Source organism: Pezoporus flaviventris, unplaced genomic scaffold (genome assembly GCF_033815535.1).
Source record: "Pezoporus flaviventris isolate CSIRO_AGI_PZ_B2104156 unplaced genomic scaffold, CSIRO_AGI_Pfla_v1 ptg000045l, whole genome shotgun sequence".
In the NCBI taxonomy this organism is placed as follows: Eukaryota; Metazoa; Chordata; class Aves; order Psittaciformes; family Psittacidae; genus Pezoporus; species Pezoporus flaviventris.
The window spans coordinates 17,763,058-17,783,182 of NW_026892593.1; the positions used below are offsets into that span (position 1 = coordinate 17,763,058).

Consider the following 20,125-nt stretch of genomic DNA (forward strand, 5'->3'; position numbering starts at 1 on the left):
TACCCAGCTTTTGCACAGTCTGAGCAGTATAAAGAGTGCTACAGACCCAGATATTTTGATAAGGGCTGAAGAGAGGCAGAACGTTTTTGTTCTTTCCAGTGTCAAAAAACCCCTTCTTTCCTGTCTTTCTTTTGTATGGCTTTGGCTTCTTTGTCAGTTTCTTTCCTCTATGAGAATATTGCTGAAAAATGTGTGCCTAAAGTTAAGCTTCCCCTAAGTTAGTTTTGTAACATTTGAACTTCTAGATCACCTTGGGGCAGGTTTTCCTAAGTATTTAGATTGTCAAAACTGCAGATGAAAGCATAGTGGGACTTTCAAAAGCACTTAAACAGATAAGGCACTTAGCTTCCATGTAAATTAATTAGCTGGATTGAACAAGTTCCCCTTGGCACTTTTGAAAATTCCACTGATACATAAAAAAAAATATGATTTTCAAAAAGAGCTGAGCATCCAGCAAGTCCATTTAATATTTATGACTAGTGCAAGTGTTCAGCAGTTCCAAAAATTATATGATATCCCTGAGTCTTATGTTCCCAAGTGATTCTCCTTTGTTTTCTTATTTCTTAACAGTTTCTACAATCATTTATTGCTAAAATTAGTCTCAAAGAAGAAGTTGCATCCATAGCGCTATAACCTCAGGGTAAAAAAGTAATGATACAGGTGAATATTCTGCATGGTTTGAGAAGCCGGGTCCTTTAGTATGTACATTCAGTGACTGAAAAAACTGATAGAGCTTCAAGACCATTGTAATTATGTCTTGTACTGGATTTCTTTATTGCATTTATATTATTCAAAATGATAGCTCAAAAATACATTACAGGCAAAGTCTGCTGCAGGTCAGGTGCAGGTGGGAATTAACAGGTTGACCAGAAGTAGCATGACTTTTCAGTCCTTAATTGCTGTATATATAGAAACTTTTAGCGCACCTGTTCAGATATAAGAAAAGCAAGCAAGGCTCTCTCTAAAATCTAGTTTCCCCTGCCTCTATTATAGTAGTGTCCAAGCAGCAGTCTGAGGGTGTACGCATGTAAGCGTTTTGATTTCAAACAAGAGCCTGCTTTTGAAATTAATCTGATAGTTATTCCCACTTTATCACACTTGCTCATTGCGGAGTGGGTCTCAGGCCATGTGAACTGGATTGCTTTTGGCTGAAATGAAAACACAAAATGCTTCCCAGAAGGAGATCTTCTTTAATCATTCATGAGTGTTCAGGACACTGAATCGCACCAAAATTAGTTGAATATAAATTTCCTTCCCGGACTTTAATTTCAATTTCACTGGTCAATGTGAAATCAAGTCCTCAGAGCCCACACCTTTGCTCCATAGGTCAGCTCTTACTATGCCATACTGCTTGATAATGTAGCTATAATCTGAGTTGTCAAGATGCTTGGGTTCATGAGAGAATCCTATATTTGCACTCACTTCCACAGTTAAAATTCTACAGCGCCAGAATTTTCTCAGATCTGCAAGTATCTTAAAAGGATCTCCAATTTTAAACACTGGCCAACGTGTATTGGGAATGTATCTTCTCTTTCTTGTTAGATAATGAAATAAGAATGAATAATAATGAACAAGAATTAATAAAATTTTTGTTCAGAGCTTTTTCAGAAAAGTAGGTCAACCTAAATGTAACTGTTTTGCCTAAAAAAAAATATAATCCAGATAAGACAGATTGTAAAACATAATTTTCATACCTTGTAAAATGCACCCATACTAGCCATTTGTTCTGGTTATTCTCTACATTGATTTATATATATTTTTTTTAATGCTTTGAGCCAATTCTTGCTTGAATCGTTCCATTGCAAATAGTGCTTATACTCATAATTAAAAAAAAACCCTACCAAACAAACAAATAGAAAAACAACACCAAAAAAATAAACCCAAACCGAAGACTCAAGCTTGTTTATCCTACAAGTTTTACAACATTCAGAACACTGCATTGTTATGCTGGAAATTATACCTTGTGTACTTTATGTGTCAGATATACTAGAGTGAAAAACATAATATGAATCTTTACCAGAGACCTTCAGAAACAGGAATTTATTATCAGTTGTTGCCACAGGAATGCATAACCTGAGGGACTCCAATGTACTGCCAACCAGGAAGGGTTTTTAAGCATGTTTTTAGTCAATTAAAGCACCATCAAGACAAAAGTATGTGAAATCATAAGTAACTATACTATGAAAGGACATTTTTTTTCCTTTTATGAACATAAAAACTCTTAAAGACGCAAAGGAATCCTGTGCAACTAGGTAAGATGTGGATTCATGATACAGTGAATGTGGCTTTAGGATTCTTAATGCCAGATAAGAAGCACTGTAGCCTCATGGCATTAAGTGCTGATCTGGTATAAACTTGCTTTGCTAGTTCAAATATGTTAAAAAATTGGACACCTTAGGTTTACCTTGTCAGGCTTTCTGCCAGATTAGATATTGCTGTCCATGCCATTCTAAGTTTATGCTGGATCAGGTGTTGTGTACTCTCCTGGTGATTCTGTACTGTGTTCTGTAATGTGGCAAATATGCAGTACTGTACCTTTTTGACTCATCCTAATCTTATACACAGATCTGGATTAATGACCATAGCCTTCTGTTGCCCCTATTATCGTAGTATCCGACTAAATCACAAGTTTTAATGTATTTATTCTCCTAACAACACTATGAAGGAGAATATGTGTTTGCTACAACACTGATTTCATCATGTTTTCTCCCTTGTCTAGCACGTGACACAGTATGGGTGATGCAGGCTTTAAGAATTACAGTCAGTAAAACCAGGAGATTGTAACAGAGGTGTCAAGTGCTCTGCTAGTGCTCTATCAAAGCTGTTTAATGCAACTGGGTTATTTTATTTATCTATTTATCCTATTATTTATAGGAAGCTAATTATTTCCTTTCAGATGGTTACCAGATGCTGCGTTTTGCATAATTATTGCAGTCCTTGATATGGTTAATTCGTTTAGGTTCAGGACCAATCCAAACCCCATTGAGGTCCTTGAGTGATTGGGAATTTACAGAGCTGATGTTATTAGCAAGTTTCTTGTCTCCTTGTTATTGTGTGGTCTCTCGTTTGCCCCTCTGAGTGGCTAACAACAGCAAAGTCCTACACTTTTGTGCAGAAGGGTTGACAGAGGGCTTGACTGCTTGTTGCTGCTTTATTCACCGTAGCATGGAGCTGTAACCGGTTCTCTGGCTCTCTGAGGAAAGCAAATGAAGCTGGCAATGTTACATTGTGATTTTGTCTCAATCGGTTGAAAATGGCTGGAAAAATAAACTGTTAAAGCCAAAATTATCCCCCTTGATAAGCTGTCCTCATTCTGTCCTCCTCCAGTAAGAAACGAAAACATTCCTGAAGCTTGAAGTTTTGTTGCTGTTTCAGTTTTGAATAAAGCTTCCAAATGAATCAAAATTGCTAAGTACTTAACAGGCAAGAACAAGGCAAGTCCTTTGTCCTTGAGTGCTTACCACCTAACAAAGGAGTGAAAGGTGAAGCACTGAAGCAATGCAGAGTGATTCTGGTGCCTGCAAGTAGCTCTTTTCTGCACACACACTGCTCTGATTCCCTCAGTATGACCCCTGGTAGAACGTGATTTTACTAAGGGTGGGCTAAGGGGAGCTGTAACCAAAATGAGTGATAATTTTAAGCAAAAGGTGCTTTATATCCATGAGTTTCCTTTTCAAATTTTATCTGGAGAATAGATAAGTGGATGAAAACTATGTTTTGTTAATGCACTGCTGTGGAGAAATTGGTATCTCAAAAACAAGATTGCATTGTGTGCATCTGTTCTATACTACAAGAGGATTGTTTTTAAATAGGGAGGATTGAAAGCTATGATGCCTTTTTCCATTATTATTCACAAAGCAGTACATACTAATTTTTACCTTCTAGAAATGTAAACGGAACACTTTTGCATTTCAAGACTTGGAAAGTGGAAAAGTATTAACTGTCCATGTTTATGGAAGAGGTGGCATCATGAATCTCTTTTCAGGCACTCTTTGCTCTGCCAGATCTGATGCAAAGAGATTTTAATATATGTTTTTACTGTACCAGAAACTTCTCTGAAACTCAGGTAGCCTTATCTTGTAACTAAATGTTTGAGAACTACTGGTATTTATATTTGCATGCAATTAACTTCTGAAGCACTGTGTACAGGCCTTTTTGTTTTTAAACTAGCCTGGAGTCAATAAATATTTTTACAGATGTCAATTTGGTCAGCAGTAAAGTAAATAGAAACTAATGACACTCATCAAGCCTCCGGCATGAATGATTTATTGGACACAATCATTTAACACTTTTATAAAGTCAATAATAGGGAAAGAAACAGGTTTCTTATTATGGTAAACTGTATTTGTACTGTCAGCATGTAGTGATTTATGACAAACCTGTGGCCAGGATTAGGATATTATAAATGGGGGAAAAATAGAAGGTTCATTAATTTTTTTATACCCACAGGTAGAAGACATGCAGTGGGCTAATAAAGAACACACTCATCCAGCATCTGTCTGCAGCCTGCCCTGTAAGGCTGGGGAAAGAAAGAAAACCGTGAAGGGGGTACCCTGCTGCTGGCACTGTGAACGCTGTGAGGGGTACCATTACCAAGTGGATGAATTCAACTGTGAACTATGCCCCATTAATAAAAGACCAAATGCCAACCGTACGGATTGCCAGCTTATCCCGATAATCAAACTGGAGTGGCATTCTCCTTGGGCCATTGTGCCCGTCTTCATAGCTATTCTTGGTATAATTGCCACCACCTTCGTGATTGTGACATTTGTCCGGTACAACGACACACCGATCGTCAGGGCCTCTGGGCGGGAGCTCAGTTATGTGCTCTTGACTGGGATTTTTCTGTGTTACTCTATTACTTTTTTAATGATTGCGTCTCCTGATACAGTGGTCTGCTCATTTCGAAGGATCTTTTTAGGACTTGGCATGTGTTTCAGCTATGCTGCCTTGCTTACCAAAACAAACAGGATACACAGAATATTTGAACAAGGAAAAAAATCTGTCACAGCTCCCAAATTTATTAGTCCAGCTTCCCAGCTGGTGATCACTTTCAGCCTCATATCCGTGCAGCTTATTGGAGTCTTCATCTGGTTTGCTATTGATCCACCACATACCATTGTAGACTACGGAGAGCAGAGGACACTTGAACCGGAAAATGCCAGGGGAGTTCTCAAATGTGACATTTCAGATCTCTCTCTCATTTGTTCCCTTGGATACAGTATTCTCTTGATGGTCACATGCACTGTTTATGCAATTAAAACGAGAGGGGTTCCAGAGACCTTCAACGAAGCAAAACCCATTGGATTTACTATGTACACAACCTGCATAATTTGGTTAGCTTTTATTCCAATCTTTTTTGGTACAGCCCAATCAGCAGAGAAGGTAAGTTATGATAAGTTTACACATCAAATGCTAGCCTTTTTCTAAGCTCATCTTGCAATACTTAAAGCACTACAATATTTTCACTCTTACACATTAATAATTCTGAATGATAATTGCAAACAAACTCAGAATTTACAGAAAGTAAAATACATCTCTCAAAAGGTAGGTTCCTCATATATTAACACAAGAAACTGAATGTGATTTTTGGCGTGGCTGGAATAATAATGTTGAAATTTTCTCAATATATCTTTAAATGACTGTTTCTGCTAATGTTTATTATTACCCTTCAGTGATGCTCTAGCCTGTTACATGAAGCACTATAAATCTTTATCATCCACAGATCTGATAGAGATAGTTACATTCTAAGTCTGAGAGGATCAACCTACATTTGTCAAAAATAATGAAGAAGAATACCTGTGCAGAATGAAAAGAATTACTTTTCTCACTGTTTGACACGTACAACTTCAAAAAAAAAAAACAAACAAGGAAAAAAAAAATAAAAAAAACAAACTTAAAAAAAAGAATAAAAATTGGAGAAATTAATGAAGTGTATGATGGAATCATATAAAACATAATTGACTAATTGTTGTCTCAGAGCAAAAGAAAACGTTTTCCTGATATTTTAATGAGAAATTAAATGTTATTCCTTATTCAGTTGGCAAGGATCTTTGCTATATCAGTCATGGCTAGCAGTACAAAACACATCAACATTTAACTCTCCTTCTCCCAGTTCTAATGGGAAGGCCAAGGTAAATGCTGACTGTGTGAGATTTTATCCAGTTGTTGGCAGTGAAAATTACAAGTTAGGAAGGAAAGAGCAGTAATACTAGCATCAATCTTCAAAACTGCTAATCTGGACATTGGAAAACATTAAAAAAAAGAAATTAGTATCATCAGTTTTTACATAAACTCTCTTTTCTTCTAGCATGTGTTCTAAAAAATATTTTAAAATACACTATTTAATTGGAAAAGTCAACATATGTCCACTTATAATGTGCAAAGTTTTTGACCTGTCTTTGGTTTAGAGGGCACTCTTGCCTGCAGAATAAAAGAACATGTCTGGATAGCTTGATGAAATACCTGCTAATTCAAGCAGAGGAATTGTACAGCAGAGAGAGTGCGGCAGAAAAACATATTCCTGACTAAAAATTGAAGTAAGCAGGCTTGGTGAACTGGATCAGGCTTGATTTCCATAGCCTGTTGAATTAAGTCAGAGGAAATGATGAACCAAGGTAATGGAATACCATAGATACAGTAAATAAAGAAAAAAAATGATGCTGTTTGATACGGGAAAAGATATTTAGGTTAATTTTATTTAAATTCTGACCTTTTTGTTTGTGTAAGCTTAAGTCAGGAAAATACCATTATATATAAATATGTAGTACTTTTGGTTTTAACAGCTTTAGCCAGTTAGTTTTATGGCACGTACCTATAACAAAAGAAATGTATTTCTGAGTACTGAAACACAGAGAATATTACTTGACTAGCAACTATACAGTGAGTTTTAACTTACAGCATTGATTCACCTTAGCTTGTAGTAAAGGATAAACTGGTTTTGACCTCTAAAGACAAGATTAATGAACTCTTCTTTTGCATGTCTTTTATGAAACCCAAGACTGAACAGACAAATTATACTAAATCACACAGCTTATAACATTAACTTGTTGCCTTTTTTTCCTAAATTGCTTGTTATTCTTCATCTGACAACTTTCAGAAGGAAAAAAACAAATTACTATGCTAATAAGTAGCTCCATAATTTAGATAATTCTTTTCTCAGTGCTTCTACTTCTACTTTTTGCTGCAGATAAAAACGTTTCCACACAGCCTTACAGATATCATCATAATAGTTTACGTATTCATACAATTAAATTGCTTGTCTGAATAGGACAAAAAATGTAATATCTCATTGCACACATATATATGTTCTCTGAATAAACTCAGTTGCTTGTAGGTTTCTCAGTTAATGCATAACACTAAAAGAAGCATTTTAAAACCAAACAAATACATTATAGATTCTTATTTGAAATTCAGTATTATGAATTTTTATAAAGGTTAAAGAATTAGAAGATAAACAGACTTTTGTTAGGTGCTTACTCACTTTTCAGCTGATTTTAGAGTCCTGAGGTTTTTTGTTGTTTTGTTTGTTTGTTTGTTTGTTTTTTAATGGCTTAAGTTTGTTCAGAGAGAATGGGGAAACAAGCTGGGTAACTTAAAGTACTATTAAAAATCAGTGTTTGCTTTTTTGAAATGTTGAGAGTGATAAAATTTAACATAACATTCGTTATGAAAGGTGTTTTTCCAGCTAGCAGTTCATTTAGCTACTACCTTGAGACACACTTCTGTTTGAATAACGAGTAGTTAAAACTTTATGTTTTGAAGAAATATCCCTGCCTCTCACTGGAAATTGTATTTTAAGAAAGGAGAAGTTTTGCACTGTATTTTCTCATTTTATATTTTTCCAAAAGTAAATATTTCAGGAGCTAAACTCTTTCTAACTTGAATAATTGCCTAGGATTTGTGACCTAATCCTTAGCAGAAAGTAAGACTCTTATTCTGCTGTAGAAGCAGAGTGGAAAAAAAGACATGAACAGGAGTACAACTGAAATGCAATTTTTTGCTTAATCTTCCTCTACTCCTTTTCCCTCTCTGAGGGAAGCTGCTCAGTCTTTGCTTATTTCTAAAGCAGCATGTTTCCCTCCAGCTGGTGAAGACACTCAGCTCAGCGCAGGTCATGGACATTGCTGGGTCCACCCATCTGAACAAGTAATTGTTGCAGGAGCCCCACAAATTTCTTTTTCCCTCCCCAGCCTTCTATGAGCTGGTGCAAGAGGACAAAGGAGTGGTTGTACTCCTCCAGTGTAGCTGGTTAAACTGCAAAAGGTACCACTAATGAGAAACCAGTTAAATGTAGAAATCCTCTTTTCTTTCAAAAGTCACATTGTGGGAACCTATTCCAAAAGTTGTTTCTTAGGAAAAGCTTTCCTGTTCTCACTAGAATAACAAGTGAAGCTAAGGAATACTTTCATTAACTGATAAATAAGCCACAAAAGATGGATTGTGTCATTTAAAATATTGTGGACATTTAGAAAACTGTTTTTCAGTTTCAACCTTTTCTACCTAAGTTTAAACTGAATTTCAAAAGCAGAGCAGTTTTGATATTGAAAGAGGTTAATTTCATGACTTTTAAAGTGTTCCCGCTTTCTTAAACTGAAAAATATCTGAACTGACTTTAAATGCCAAGCTTGCATTTTTAAAAACATTTATCAAAACATATCGATTTTCAGGCTGAGCACTGACTTTTTTAGAAATAAAAATATACCATGGTATAATTATTCATGCATTAGATTAACTAAGAAGTCAAAAGTGATTGCTGTTGCCAATCAAGTCAGTTTCCTGTGCAAAAAAAGTCTGAGCTCTGTTCATTTAGATGCTTTTCAGGCCTGTTTTGATAATTTAGGATCATAGCATTCTTTGTGGGGTAGTCATCTGCTCCCTTATTTAGCTGTTTTGCTCCAGAAGTGAATGATTATGGGAAAAGGAGACAAGCCTCCCAAGCTATTTCAAATTGTTTTGAGGTGAAATGCATCTGCAAAGATTTGCTGAAACCCCTATGGACTCAAGAGAAGTCATCCCTCTCATGAGGCCTGCTCATGAACTGTAAGTGTGACCTGCCTGCTTAGTGTGTGAAAGTTAAGGGGAAAATTTCTTTCAGACTGTGCTACCCACTCAACGAAATCTTGCGGAGTGCTGAATACAGCTGCTTTTTGAAATTCTAGGCCCTGCTTAGACTTTTTGTTATTCGACCTAGTGTGTACCCAAGCTTCAGCATGTGCTCTTACTGAGTGAAGGACTTTGTGCAAAGCTAATGCATACATAATTTTAAAGACTCATCTTTATTGCTTTAAGATACGCCTACAGTCTTTAGGTTTTAATTTCATTTCTGTTTATTTTTACATTAATTAAGCCACTAGCATTTTATGTATGTACACTGAGCACTGATTTTAATTAGAAGTTTATTAGGAGGTATTAGGAAGAGAGAGAATGCAAGCTTCTCTAAGAAATAAGTGGATTATTTAATAAAATATAAAGCTTTTTTTTTTTTTCAGTTCAGTGAGATGCTCATGCGTGCACCTGAAGGTTGTATACTACATTGTTTTCTTTGTGGTTGCATGTCTGTTCCAATATGAACACTGAGCTGGTGTACCTAATTGTGTACATCGAAGAGATGTGCATCTGTCACATAATGGAAAACACCAATGTTTTGCTTGTCTGACATGTTTGCTTCAGCACCCATGATGAATGATGGCTTCTTACCCAAAGACAGGAAGAAGCTGCCAGAAAAAATAAATTTGTCTCTTACGTGCTTCCTACTCCATCCTGGGGAATATCAGAGAATTGGGTAACAAGTGTATGAAGAAGGAATGTGTGCTACAGAACTTTAAATAGACCTTTCTTGTCACTTGCTGGTTTCTGTGATAATTAATTCTAACTGAGATGCAGAAACAATTTTGTGAAGCACAGATAGCTAAATAACTGTCATCTTCATCTACTTTAGAAAAGAATAATCAGTAATCATAGAGGGCAGTTTGTGAAAGACCACAAATGTTTCACAGAGATATTCTGTAAAAAAAAAAAAAAAACAACCCAAAAGCCCCCCAAAACAAAAGAAACCTTATCTACTGCATTTCTAGAAATCAGATTCCCGTCACAAAATTTTTGATGTTTTCCCTCTGATTTGTTCAGTATCAAAAACTTGGTTGTCTTCAACAAGTGCAGTTAAAGAGAAATCCTTCCAGTTGTATTAGATGACCTTTGAAAGAGATTGGTCTTTAGTATTAAGATGCTATAAACTTTCACAATGTGTTTAGTCTACAAATGTAACTGTGAGATATGCTTCTTTATGTCACTATTATGTACAGGACAGCATCCAAGTTGCTGATGATCTTGTATAAGAAGTAAAAATAGATAATGCATTTTACAGTTTAGTCATGCCCTCAACTGCTTAATGCCTGATGGTCAAGCACTGACAACTGGTGCTCAGCTACACTGAATCTGAAAAGGACCACAGGCAGTTTAACAGTTCATTAAAAACAAGCATGTTTCTTTTGAACAATTGCAAAACTCTCTGTACGTGACAAGAATGGACTTGGAAATTCAAGAGGATGCACATAAAATGCTGTGTCATGGGACCTTATTAAAAAAATGGATTGAGACAAATGCAGCTCCTGCATCTTATTTTGTCAATACAATCCATAATTCAGCTTTCAAACTGAAGGTATATGTAGCAAGTTTTCGACTCAGATGCCTAATAAAAATCTCATAGTCACAGAAGTTTATGTGCCTACAAGCTCATTCTGGTTTTCCTTTCTGAAATCTGGTCAGCTGTGTTACTGACCAATGAATCTTTCAGTAAGTAGCTCCAGTGCTGCTCTGTGGCCTAACAGCACCTCATTCCATTCAGCCATTGCTCTTTATAAATTCTTGGGTTCCTGGGGCATTTGAAGGGCTGCTTTAATTTGGATAAAGCAAAACTAGCAGTAAAACAAGCTGTATAGAAAATATCTTCAAGCAAATTTATCACTGAAAAATTGAATATATTTCTAAACATACAGGGAGAGGGATGTTTTATTTTTTTTTCTCAGCTAAGAATGATATAATAAACCCACATAATGGGGGAAAAATATATCTATAGATATAATAGAAAGTTAATTGCAACTACCTTTTATACTTTTAGCCTTGCTATGTAAAATGGAAAATCTTTAAATAAAATACTGTTTAGAAATTGGGTTGGAAATCCTGCTGGGATTATCTTGTGAAACTTCTTGTACCTACTAGCTCCTGCAAGTTGGAAGCAGTACAAAAATGACCTTTTTCATAGCTTTAACGGTACTTTTACCTTACTGAAAACAAGTAAACGCATGTATGAAAGATAGAAGAAAATTAAAAAGGCTTTAACTTAGTTTTGAGTGGTTATTCAGCTTCTTATCTTTCTTCTCTCCTACTAAAATTATTTCAGTTTTTCATAGGTTTCATAACACCATCAAGATTTTGATCTTACAAAGATGATAAAATTCTGTGGCCTGGTAAATTGCTGTGCATAGGCTGAGCCTGAATAACAATGTGTGTACAAGCTCATCACATGCCACATCTTGAACTTGACTCACGATCAGTACCTAAACAAAGCTACATTACCTTATATTTCCTTTAGACATTTTCAAGGACAATTATGGTGACTTAACTAAAGAGTTATGTAAAGCACAGTATGTTGATGTGTGTCTCAATCCCTTGTGACCATTCTGATATTTAAGTATTGCCATAGATTCTGTAGCTGATAATATGCCAATAATTTGGACATCCACTAAAACCAAGATCCAGTTCAAAAAATTAATTAGATATAAGCCCATTAAATTTTTAATAGACTTGATAAATATAAGTTTAAAATTTCATATAAGGAACAGTGAATGCTAAATTCATATGTTATAAAGATGGAAATATCCAGGAACCAGAAAATGATGGAAGTCTGATTTCACACAGACTCATGAGCTTTATACTTACTCTTAAAAACAAAACTATTATGGGAATCAATCTTTAATTAGATTGTTAACACTGAATATGCATGTGTGTGTGTGCAAATGCTTCATTTTATGTAACTGTAAGCTCTTGCCTGAAACCATAGTAATTAGTTTAGAAGGTCCTGCAGAAGCAATAATTTAAATACTTGTATGACCACCTTCTATACTTTAATTAGTCATATGCATCTATTTTTGAAAGCTTATTTTGCTTTCAGTTTACATGAAGGTTTTTTAACCAGGGATAAAAAGTCAACAAAGATCCATACAACCTGCGCCAAGAGGGTCAGAATTTAAAAGCAGCAGTAACTTTTTCCTAGTAATTTAGCTAGAAATAGATTAATTATGATCTCCATAACTTTCAACACTCATTTTTGATATGTATATACAGTTTGAATTTTTCTCTTCCTAAAGAGGTGCTTTCTAGACTGGAGAGTGATTTCATAATCAGCCACTTTACCAGAAACTTGACCTTAGTAGAACAGTCAAATGATTGCTTTCATGCTGATTATCAAGGTCATAAACGTTTACCCGATGTTTTGAAATGTATGGGTGAGATTAAAGTGATGTCAGGCTCACTGATAAGAACTGATGACACAGCACCTGCATAAATCTGTGTTTTACAGAAAACATCCACCTGTCTAATACAATACAATAAGAACGGTGGAACAATGGAGGGAAGTAAGGCACAGGACTTCATTGTCTTTTTTTTAAACTCCACTGAACTCAGATGGAATAACAGCAGGTATTCTCAAATATTATGAATGTCATTCAAATGGCACAGATACTGCACAAATGGCACAAGTACTGCACATTTCCCACTTACAAAACAGCAAGGTCAGAAGGAGATTAGAAAAGAAGCGAGAAAGTTCTTATAAGACAGAGTTCAATTGCAATGATCTCAAACTGAGGAACACAGGACATATTGCAAGTGTCTTTTCTAGTAAGCTAGCACTTGTAATTGAGTGAGGTACAGCAGAAGAGTTCACAGCAGGCAAAGCATCTATCTCCTAATCTAGTCATCAAAGAGGCACAAGAAAACCAGTGTGGCATGATGCAGAAATTGGTCCCAAATCCCCAAACTGCTTTTCAGACAGTCTCTGTAAGGGAATTGTTTGCACCATATGTTTTCCTTAGGAGCTGATCTACTGAAATGGTGCTTGAGGAAAAGTCCTACACATACAATGCAAATTATGGTACAGTCTGAAACAGCTTCCTCCAGAACACGTCACCTTCTATCCCTTTGAGCCATCACACTGCATAAAATTGTATTGATCCACAAAGATCACGTATCCCCATAAGGCTTCCAGATTGCCAAGTTTGAAATTTCTCTGCTATTCCCTCTGCATTATTTGCCTTGTCAATAAGGCTTGCAATTTCTTTGTTTCTAGCCACCATCAAAGCCACAACCTTTGTCCTTTTCAACATCCTCTTTTTTTTTGTTTATATCCTCTCTTGTTTCCCTGCTTGTTTACTTTGTAATTTGTCCAAGATAGAACAGTCATTCCAACCAGTGCCATTTTTCTTCCATGATATCCAAAATCCTAGTTCTTTCCCATGTAACTTATACTCTGCACTTACCCCTATGTCTCTTTCTCCTCTCCTCACTGACATTGGCTTTTTGTTACCAATTTTTGTTACTGTCATTCTTAAATATAGCAAAATTTTGCTCTGACTCCTGTATACGAACACTTTCTTTCCATCTGACTACATCCAGTATTCTCAGTCTACCAAAGTTCTAGTTTCTTTGTTTAGTGTTTTATTTCTGAAAGGTTCACACAAAGCCACAATCAAGTGAATGAGATTTTTGCAATGATGTAAAGAAACCTTGATGTCAGTGCCACAACTGCTGTTAATTCTTCCTTTAATCTTTCCTCTATGCATCCCATCTATTTTCCAAAATGCTAGAAGCTTTTCTGAAGGAACCTGTGTTAGAATTTTGCACATCTGTGTTAAGAATATAACTGGGGAATTTGACACTGTATTTTTCATTGTTTACCTAAAATAAAAGACTTGGGATTTATCTTGAGCTGACTATCCTGTCTTTTTGTGTAGTTTTAATAAACACCCTGATGTGTGTTTAAATTCTCTTGCACAACAGGAAAATGGTATAAAAATACACTGCAGGCAGGTCTGGTTTTCTAAACATCCAAAGAAGGAAAAATGCTAAATACATTATGTCCTTAAACATGAATTGCTTTACTGCTACACTAGCATTTTATAGGCATGAAGGAGACATAGATATAGGCAAGATAAATATGTGGTGTGCTACCTCCTGGCTCCTAGGCAGGGGTGGATGTGACAAGCAGATCTCATTTCTTACTGCTTCCTTTTTTGACCCTTGTCTTTGTACCTGTGTAGCTCTGCATGGTACTTGGGTGGGTTTCATGCTAGACTGTGGGCTAGTGTGAAGCACTATCAGCTGGCATTGCTTCAGCTGCACTTTCGTGAGAATGTGGTTCAGAGCCAAGCATTTTAGTGTCACAATCAAGCACTTTAGTATTTGCCTATACCCATTTTCTCTCAAGATCACCAGAATATATGAGGAAATAGCAAAACAGCAGTTGAACAGGCTTCTTCTGTATGATAGTAGTTAATGTGATTTCTACACTTGTCTGCTAAAAAGAAGTTCTTTGTATTTCAAAACACTGGCAGTCAGCTCAAGATCTGCTCTGGATAGATTTGTTTATTTTTAATTGCAACAAAGAGATTTTTAAGTGCTGTCAGTTTCCTCTTACAGAACGTACTAGTACCTTGCAGAGCATGGTTTGATTATAAGCCTAACTAAGAATTTCTCTATCCTATGCATGACTGAGGTAAAAGCTTTTGCAAAAATATGCTAGACCTTTTATCTACAAAATAAGGGTTAAGCCTGATTTTAACTGTGTAATCCAAATACTAACACAAACTCTGTATGCCTTTTTGGCCATGGATGAACACACACATTCCTCTTCATGTTAAAGTTGTGTACACACATTGACAGAAGACTAGACCCCTATGGTTGCCAAATGAAACCATGGGCACCTCTCCAGTGCATGTAGTGCCTTAGAGACAATTCAAAGACCTATTTTTACTGCAGTTAGCACTACCATGCTGTTTAAAATGACACAGTGTAACCAAGAAACTTAGATCTAACTTGTCAGGTTAGCCGGCAGTGGTTTGTTTCAGAGCAACAGTGTGCTTATTTTCTTGGTGAGTGTCTTCTTTTTTATTCTAGCTTTTCATCTCTTATAAACAATACTCTCTTCCTCCTACAAAGCCACTCACTTGGGTGAAGGATATTTCACAGAGGCCTCATGTTCTATGCCTTATTTACTGCCTGTGGAAACCACTTTCTTAATACATTCACAATTCATTTCTCTCTCTAATTTTCCTTAACCAAGGCCTCTTTCACTTATCTTGAAGAATCACATGCTTTTTCCTGAAGCCATTTAAGTGTACATGTTTTCATATTCAGATGATAACTACATTTTACTCACAATGGAATTAAAGGGTGTGAATAATATCCGTGTTAAAAAAGAGATAAAAAAGGAAAACCTTCTGTTCTTCCTAAAATCTCAAATTGCCTAGATTTGTCAAAGAACATTAAGGAAACTAGAATACATGTAATTTTCAAAGATGGGTCTTGTTGTTCTGTTTCTTCTTACACAAGGCACCCCTTGTGACAGACTATTAAAAATCTCCTTGTCTACAGTTTCAGATGCCATGTCTGCTTATTTCAGGTGAATAAAGAGGTATCTACTAGGAGATGCAGTCATTTCACAGACACAGGACAAATAATGAGGAAATGTTTTAATGAATAGTGGGTTGATTCTGTTCAGGGAGCAGTTCTGTAAAACAGGCTGCAAAGAAACTTCAGAAAAGGAGATGGCAGTTTGAACATGATAAAGTCTAACATTTGACTAAGCCCAAGATATTCTGCTTCAAAAAACTTCTTGGAATTTTTTCCTGTGTAATGAGAATGAATGACTAGCTAATGACTGTCATGAGAGGTCTTCTAGTACTGTATACAGAGAGAAAGTTTTACTAATGAATTACTTTTTTATATGTGTTCTGCTTTGAGTATTCAGGTGGAGAGAAACTAGCTTTCAGTAGATGGGAAATTATGTGTAGGAGTATTGGATAATGTAGTATGGGTCCTTTACCATGAGAGCATGTAGAATATGAGAATTTATTTCCTGCTGGGATAGAACTGTAGAAAATAGAGAGAGGCATATTTGTTGAAACTTTGTCTATACTGCCTTTGGAAGTGATTGTTGTTTTTATCCTTGAAGTACTCCTGAGCATTGTCTTTGAGAATGATACTTTGTAAAGGAGCTAATTGTGACAAGGAGCCTACTACCAAGAGGCCAATTAAGAAGGAAAAACTGTGATTCTAGTTTCAGTGAATCTTTAACTTTTCATTCATATAAAAAAGTTCCATTAGAAGGTATGGCAAAATATAGTTACAGGATGCTCTGTAGCAAGGTTATGAAGCTACTATTCTGGTAATACGAGCCAAGAACAGTTATGAGATAAACCAAAATCTAACATTTATGAGGTAAAAGGATGACACCATCTGTTCTCTCCCTGATATCTCTGATTTGATTTTCCTTTCTTTCAAGTGTCTGAAAAGAAAATATACAATTCGATAAAGAAAATATTCATTAATTAAAAATGGTGTACATTTTTGGCTTTGTTTTTAATATGAGTGAACCAAAAATAAATGCATTTAGTTCAATCCAAACCATTTTTTATAAATTATGGCTTATTTGCCAAAACAGATTAAAAAAAAATATATCATTGATTTAAATTTACTGTCCTACACTCTTCCTTCATGGCAGTGCTGTACACAGTATTCTACAGTAGCTTTAGGGGTAACACAGCCTTCAGCTACAATTATTTGCAAATGGATACTGATGACTTACATAGAAAAAATGCATAGCTTCTTTCCCAGAAGGTAAAGGATATCTCAGGATACCTTCACTGAAATTATCCTTATCCTTGAACCTGTAAGTGACTTTATAAACTATGAAAATAGACTTTTTTATTGGTGAGTCCATGCAGAATTCAGTGCAGTACTCCCCAAATACACTGACAGCCAAGGCCCACAACTCTGCCTGATCGTTGCCTACATTCCCAAACAGTTAGATACAGCTGCATGATCAAAAGCCCATACGTACCTGAACATAAAAATACAGAATAAATCCTCAGCTGTCATGAGAGTAGTAGGGTTTCTACTGCTGTAGGAATCTGTTTATCCAAGAGTTATGTGTTTCACTTTTATAATATACAAAGCACCAGAAAGCAGAGGAATGAGAAGCTAAACTGAGTGCCAATACCCACCACTATGGTGTTTTATGCATCCACAGAAGTGTAGAGGTAGGTCCTAAAGCACCCAATAACATAAGTCTACACACTGTCAGAAACCAAGAATCTAACACTATACAAAAGCAATTAGATGATAAGGATATCAATACTCTATAGTTGCATTTGCTAATGCTTGAAACAATTTTGTAAGGGGATAAAATATCACAGTTAAGGGTTTAATACAGTCTTTAATGATTAATTATGACGATAAGAACTTCATGAGAGTACATTTCCTTGCAGCTAGGTCTCTAAAGCACCCTGCTTTGGCCATGCTCTAAAACAGGATATTTGACCACACGGCTCACACTTCTAACTTAATCTGGCAACTTCTAAATTCTTAAACATTTAGAAAACAAAGTAGTTTTCATTTTATACCACATTAAAAAACCCCAAACAAAACAATGTAGCTATTTGTAGTTGTCCTGGGTTCAGCAGTAGCAGTTCAGCAGAATTATATAGAACTGGGTGAGGGGATTTTGTCATCAGTTTTTCCTCCTTATTAGTTTACCTTTATATGGCATTTTTGTTGAACTCTTTAAAAACTTTCATGATGTTTAGACTTTTGAATTTTGTTCCTTAGTTATTTTCTTGCAGCTCTATGTGAGAGACCTGGTCAGTCATTCCTTGCGAAAAAAAAGATAGTAAAACCAAACACCTGTCAATGACTTGTCTGTTATGTTTTCACATTTTCCAGCACAGTATTTAGCAAACATTGAGTGTCTGAACAGACAATGTATAGAAACTTTCAAATATAAAAATGAATGTTACTGTAGCACAGAAGCTAGTATTTTATATGTGCTAAAATATGTGCTAATAGTAATTACCTATGAATTAAAAATAAGAATAAGTAAATGAAATCCTTACACTCATAACAGAAAAATTTTAATAAATGTCTTAGCTATGTCAGTTTTTCAACTTTTACTACCCGTAAGAATCAGCCCTGTAGATTTTGCTTGTTATAGAGAACATTACTGTGTTTGATGAATTCCTTCTCAGAGGAAATGGGATGCCTTTTACATGAAAGAATTAGCGTTAAAGAGGATTTCAGGTTTTTCCTCTTTTGATTATCAGAAGGCATGTGGTTTGATATGACTTCCAGAAGACATGATAATGTCTTTGCATGTCTCTGATATTCTGTGTTACTTTGCTGTGATAAGTTTTTTGGTATTTTATCCCCCACACTGTTTCAGTCAATCATATTTTCACACATATAATCTGCCCATTTACAATCCAGTTTTTATTAGCAGATCCTTTAAGAACCTATAACTTAAAAATAGACTGTAGCTATGATTTATCTCTGACTTTTTGGTATTGACAAGAAAGGAAAATGATAAATGTGTGAAAATGGTGGAAGAACTCTGGTGGCAAAAATATGATGTTCTGGATGAACACTGGAAGAATACTTCATTGGCAGAGGAGGAGCATTAAGGTAAATTCCCAGTTTTATTACCCATACATTCAGAAAAGCCTGACTGCTGCAGTCACAGAGTTTTTTAATAAATGAAAGTCAGGATACTTTTCACCCCCAAAAAGGCACTGGTGATACTCACAGGAAAAGAAAAACTTCAAATGACTATTAACTTGAAAGGTTTTCACTGGGAAGAAAGGAAACAGTTGTGATTTTAAAGTACACCAAGATACACAATTGAAACTTTAAAGAGGTTTGTGATAGCATAGCATCACTCTTCTGCTGTAATATTGAGATTCAAAATGTTCCTGGGATATAGTTTGCCTTTATTGCTTTGTTTAAATTGATTTCAATGTTTGGTTAATTGGAGCAAATGAAAGCTTTTATATTCACACTTCCTTCAGTCAGTTAACCAGTGTCACCAAGATCTTTACTGTTTTCCAAGATTGTAAATAATAGTTTTCAGAATGTCCATATAGAGCTTTATAATCCTTAAACAAAGGAGCACATGTATTTAGCTTAGTAATTATGCAGGCGTGCGTAGTTAGTTTAACCTTGGTTTCTCTGAATTTCATTTTCCTTTTATTGAATAGCAGTGAAAATAAAAGTGGACATAGAGTAGCTTCCTTTCCAGGGGAGAGGGGTCTGGGAGTGTAAGGGTGTGTGGGGTGTGACGGCGCATTGTTTCTGGGATCAGTTATAAAGTATTAACAGCCTAAAACATAAACCCACAAATAGAATGGGTACATTCCTTTGCTGTGGACACAGCTGAATATTCCTGTTTCAGTATTTGAGTCTGTTTATAAGTGATAAAAATTATCTGATACAATATGTTATTAATTAGGGTCTTAAACTTTGGAAGAAGGCCTTAAATCTGTTCTATAGGTGCAAAATATCTGAATCAACTCTGTCAATACATTAGGAACAAAGACTTTTCCAGCACTTGATTGCTATATGCTTTGTGATCATAAAATATGAAAGATATTTTCATCCACTTACGAACTAGATTTTGCTTTTTAAGAATGGAGTGATACAGAGATATATTAGCATAGGCATAGCTATGCCATACCTATAACATTTTAAATTATGGATTCCCTTAGATCTCCACTGTTCTAAGAAACTCTCTGTTTACACACTTATAAAAATAGTATTAAAGGAGAATATTGTTTACTCATAATTGCAGAGGTAAGATTTATTAGCTTCATGATCTGCTAATGGTACAGCTTGATTTTCCTTGAGGTTGTAAGGGTAAAATGCATCACACTGTCTGACTATCTGTCCAATTTTCTCCAGAAGGCAGTGCACAACATCTGATTTCAAAGGCATCGGTTGAGTTGCATTGACTTCACAACTAGCAGCAAAACTACAGCAATTTCCTCATCTCAGCGCTTGTGGTATCAATACTATATATACC

At 35.6% G+C, this 20,125-nt stretch overlaps 1 protein-coding gene across 6 annotated transcripts in view; it reads left to right on the forward strand.

The window, feature by feature from the left end:
• GRM8 (glutamate metabotropic receptor 8) overlaps positions 1 to 20,125 on the forward strand; it is a 356,522-nt gene that overhangs the window by 310,571 nt on the left and 25,826 nt on the right. For all 6 annotated transcript variants that reach the window (XM_061467549.1, XM_061467545.1, XM_061467546.1 and 3 more), the window contains one exon: positions 4,450 to 5,385. In XM_061467549.1, coding sequence (XP_061323533.1) covers positions 4,450 to 5,385 — 936 coding nt within the window. The remainder of the gene's footprint in view (positions 1 to 4,449; positions 5,386 to 20,125) is intronic.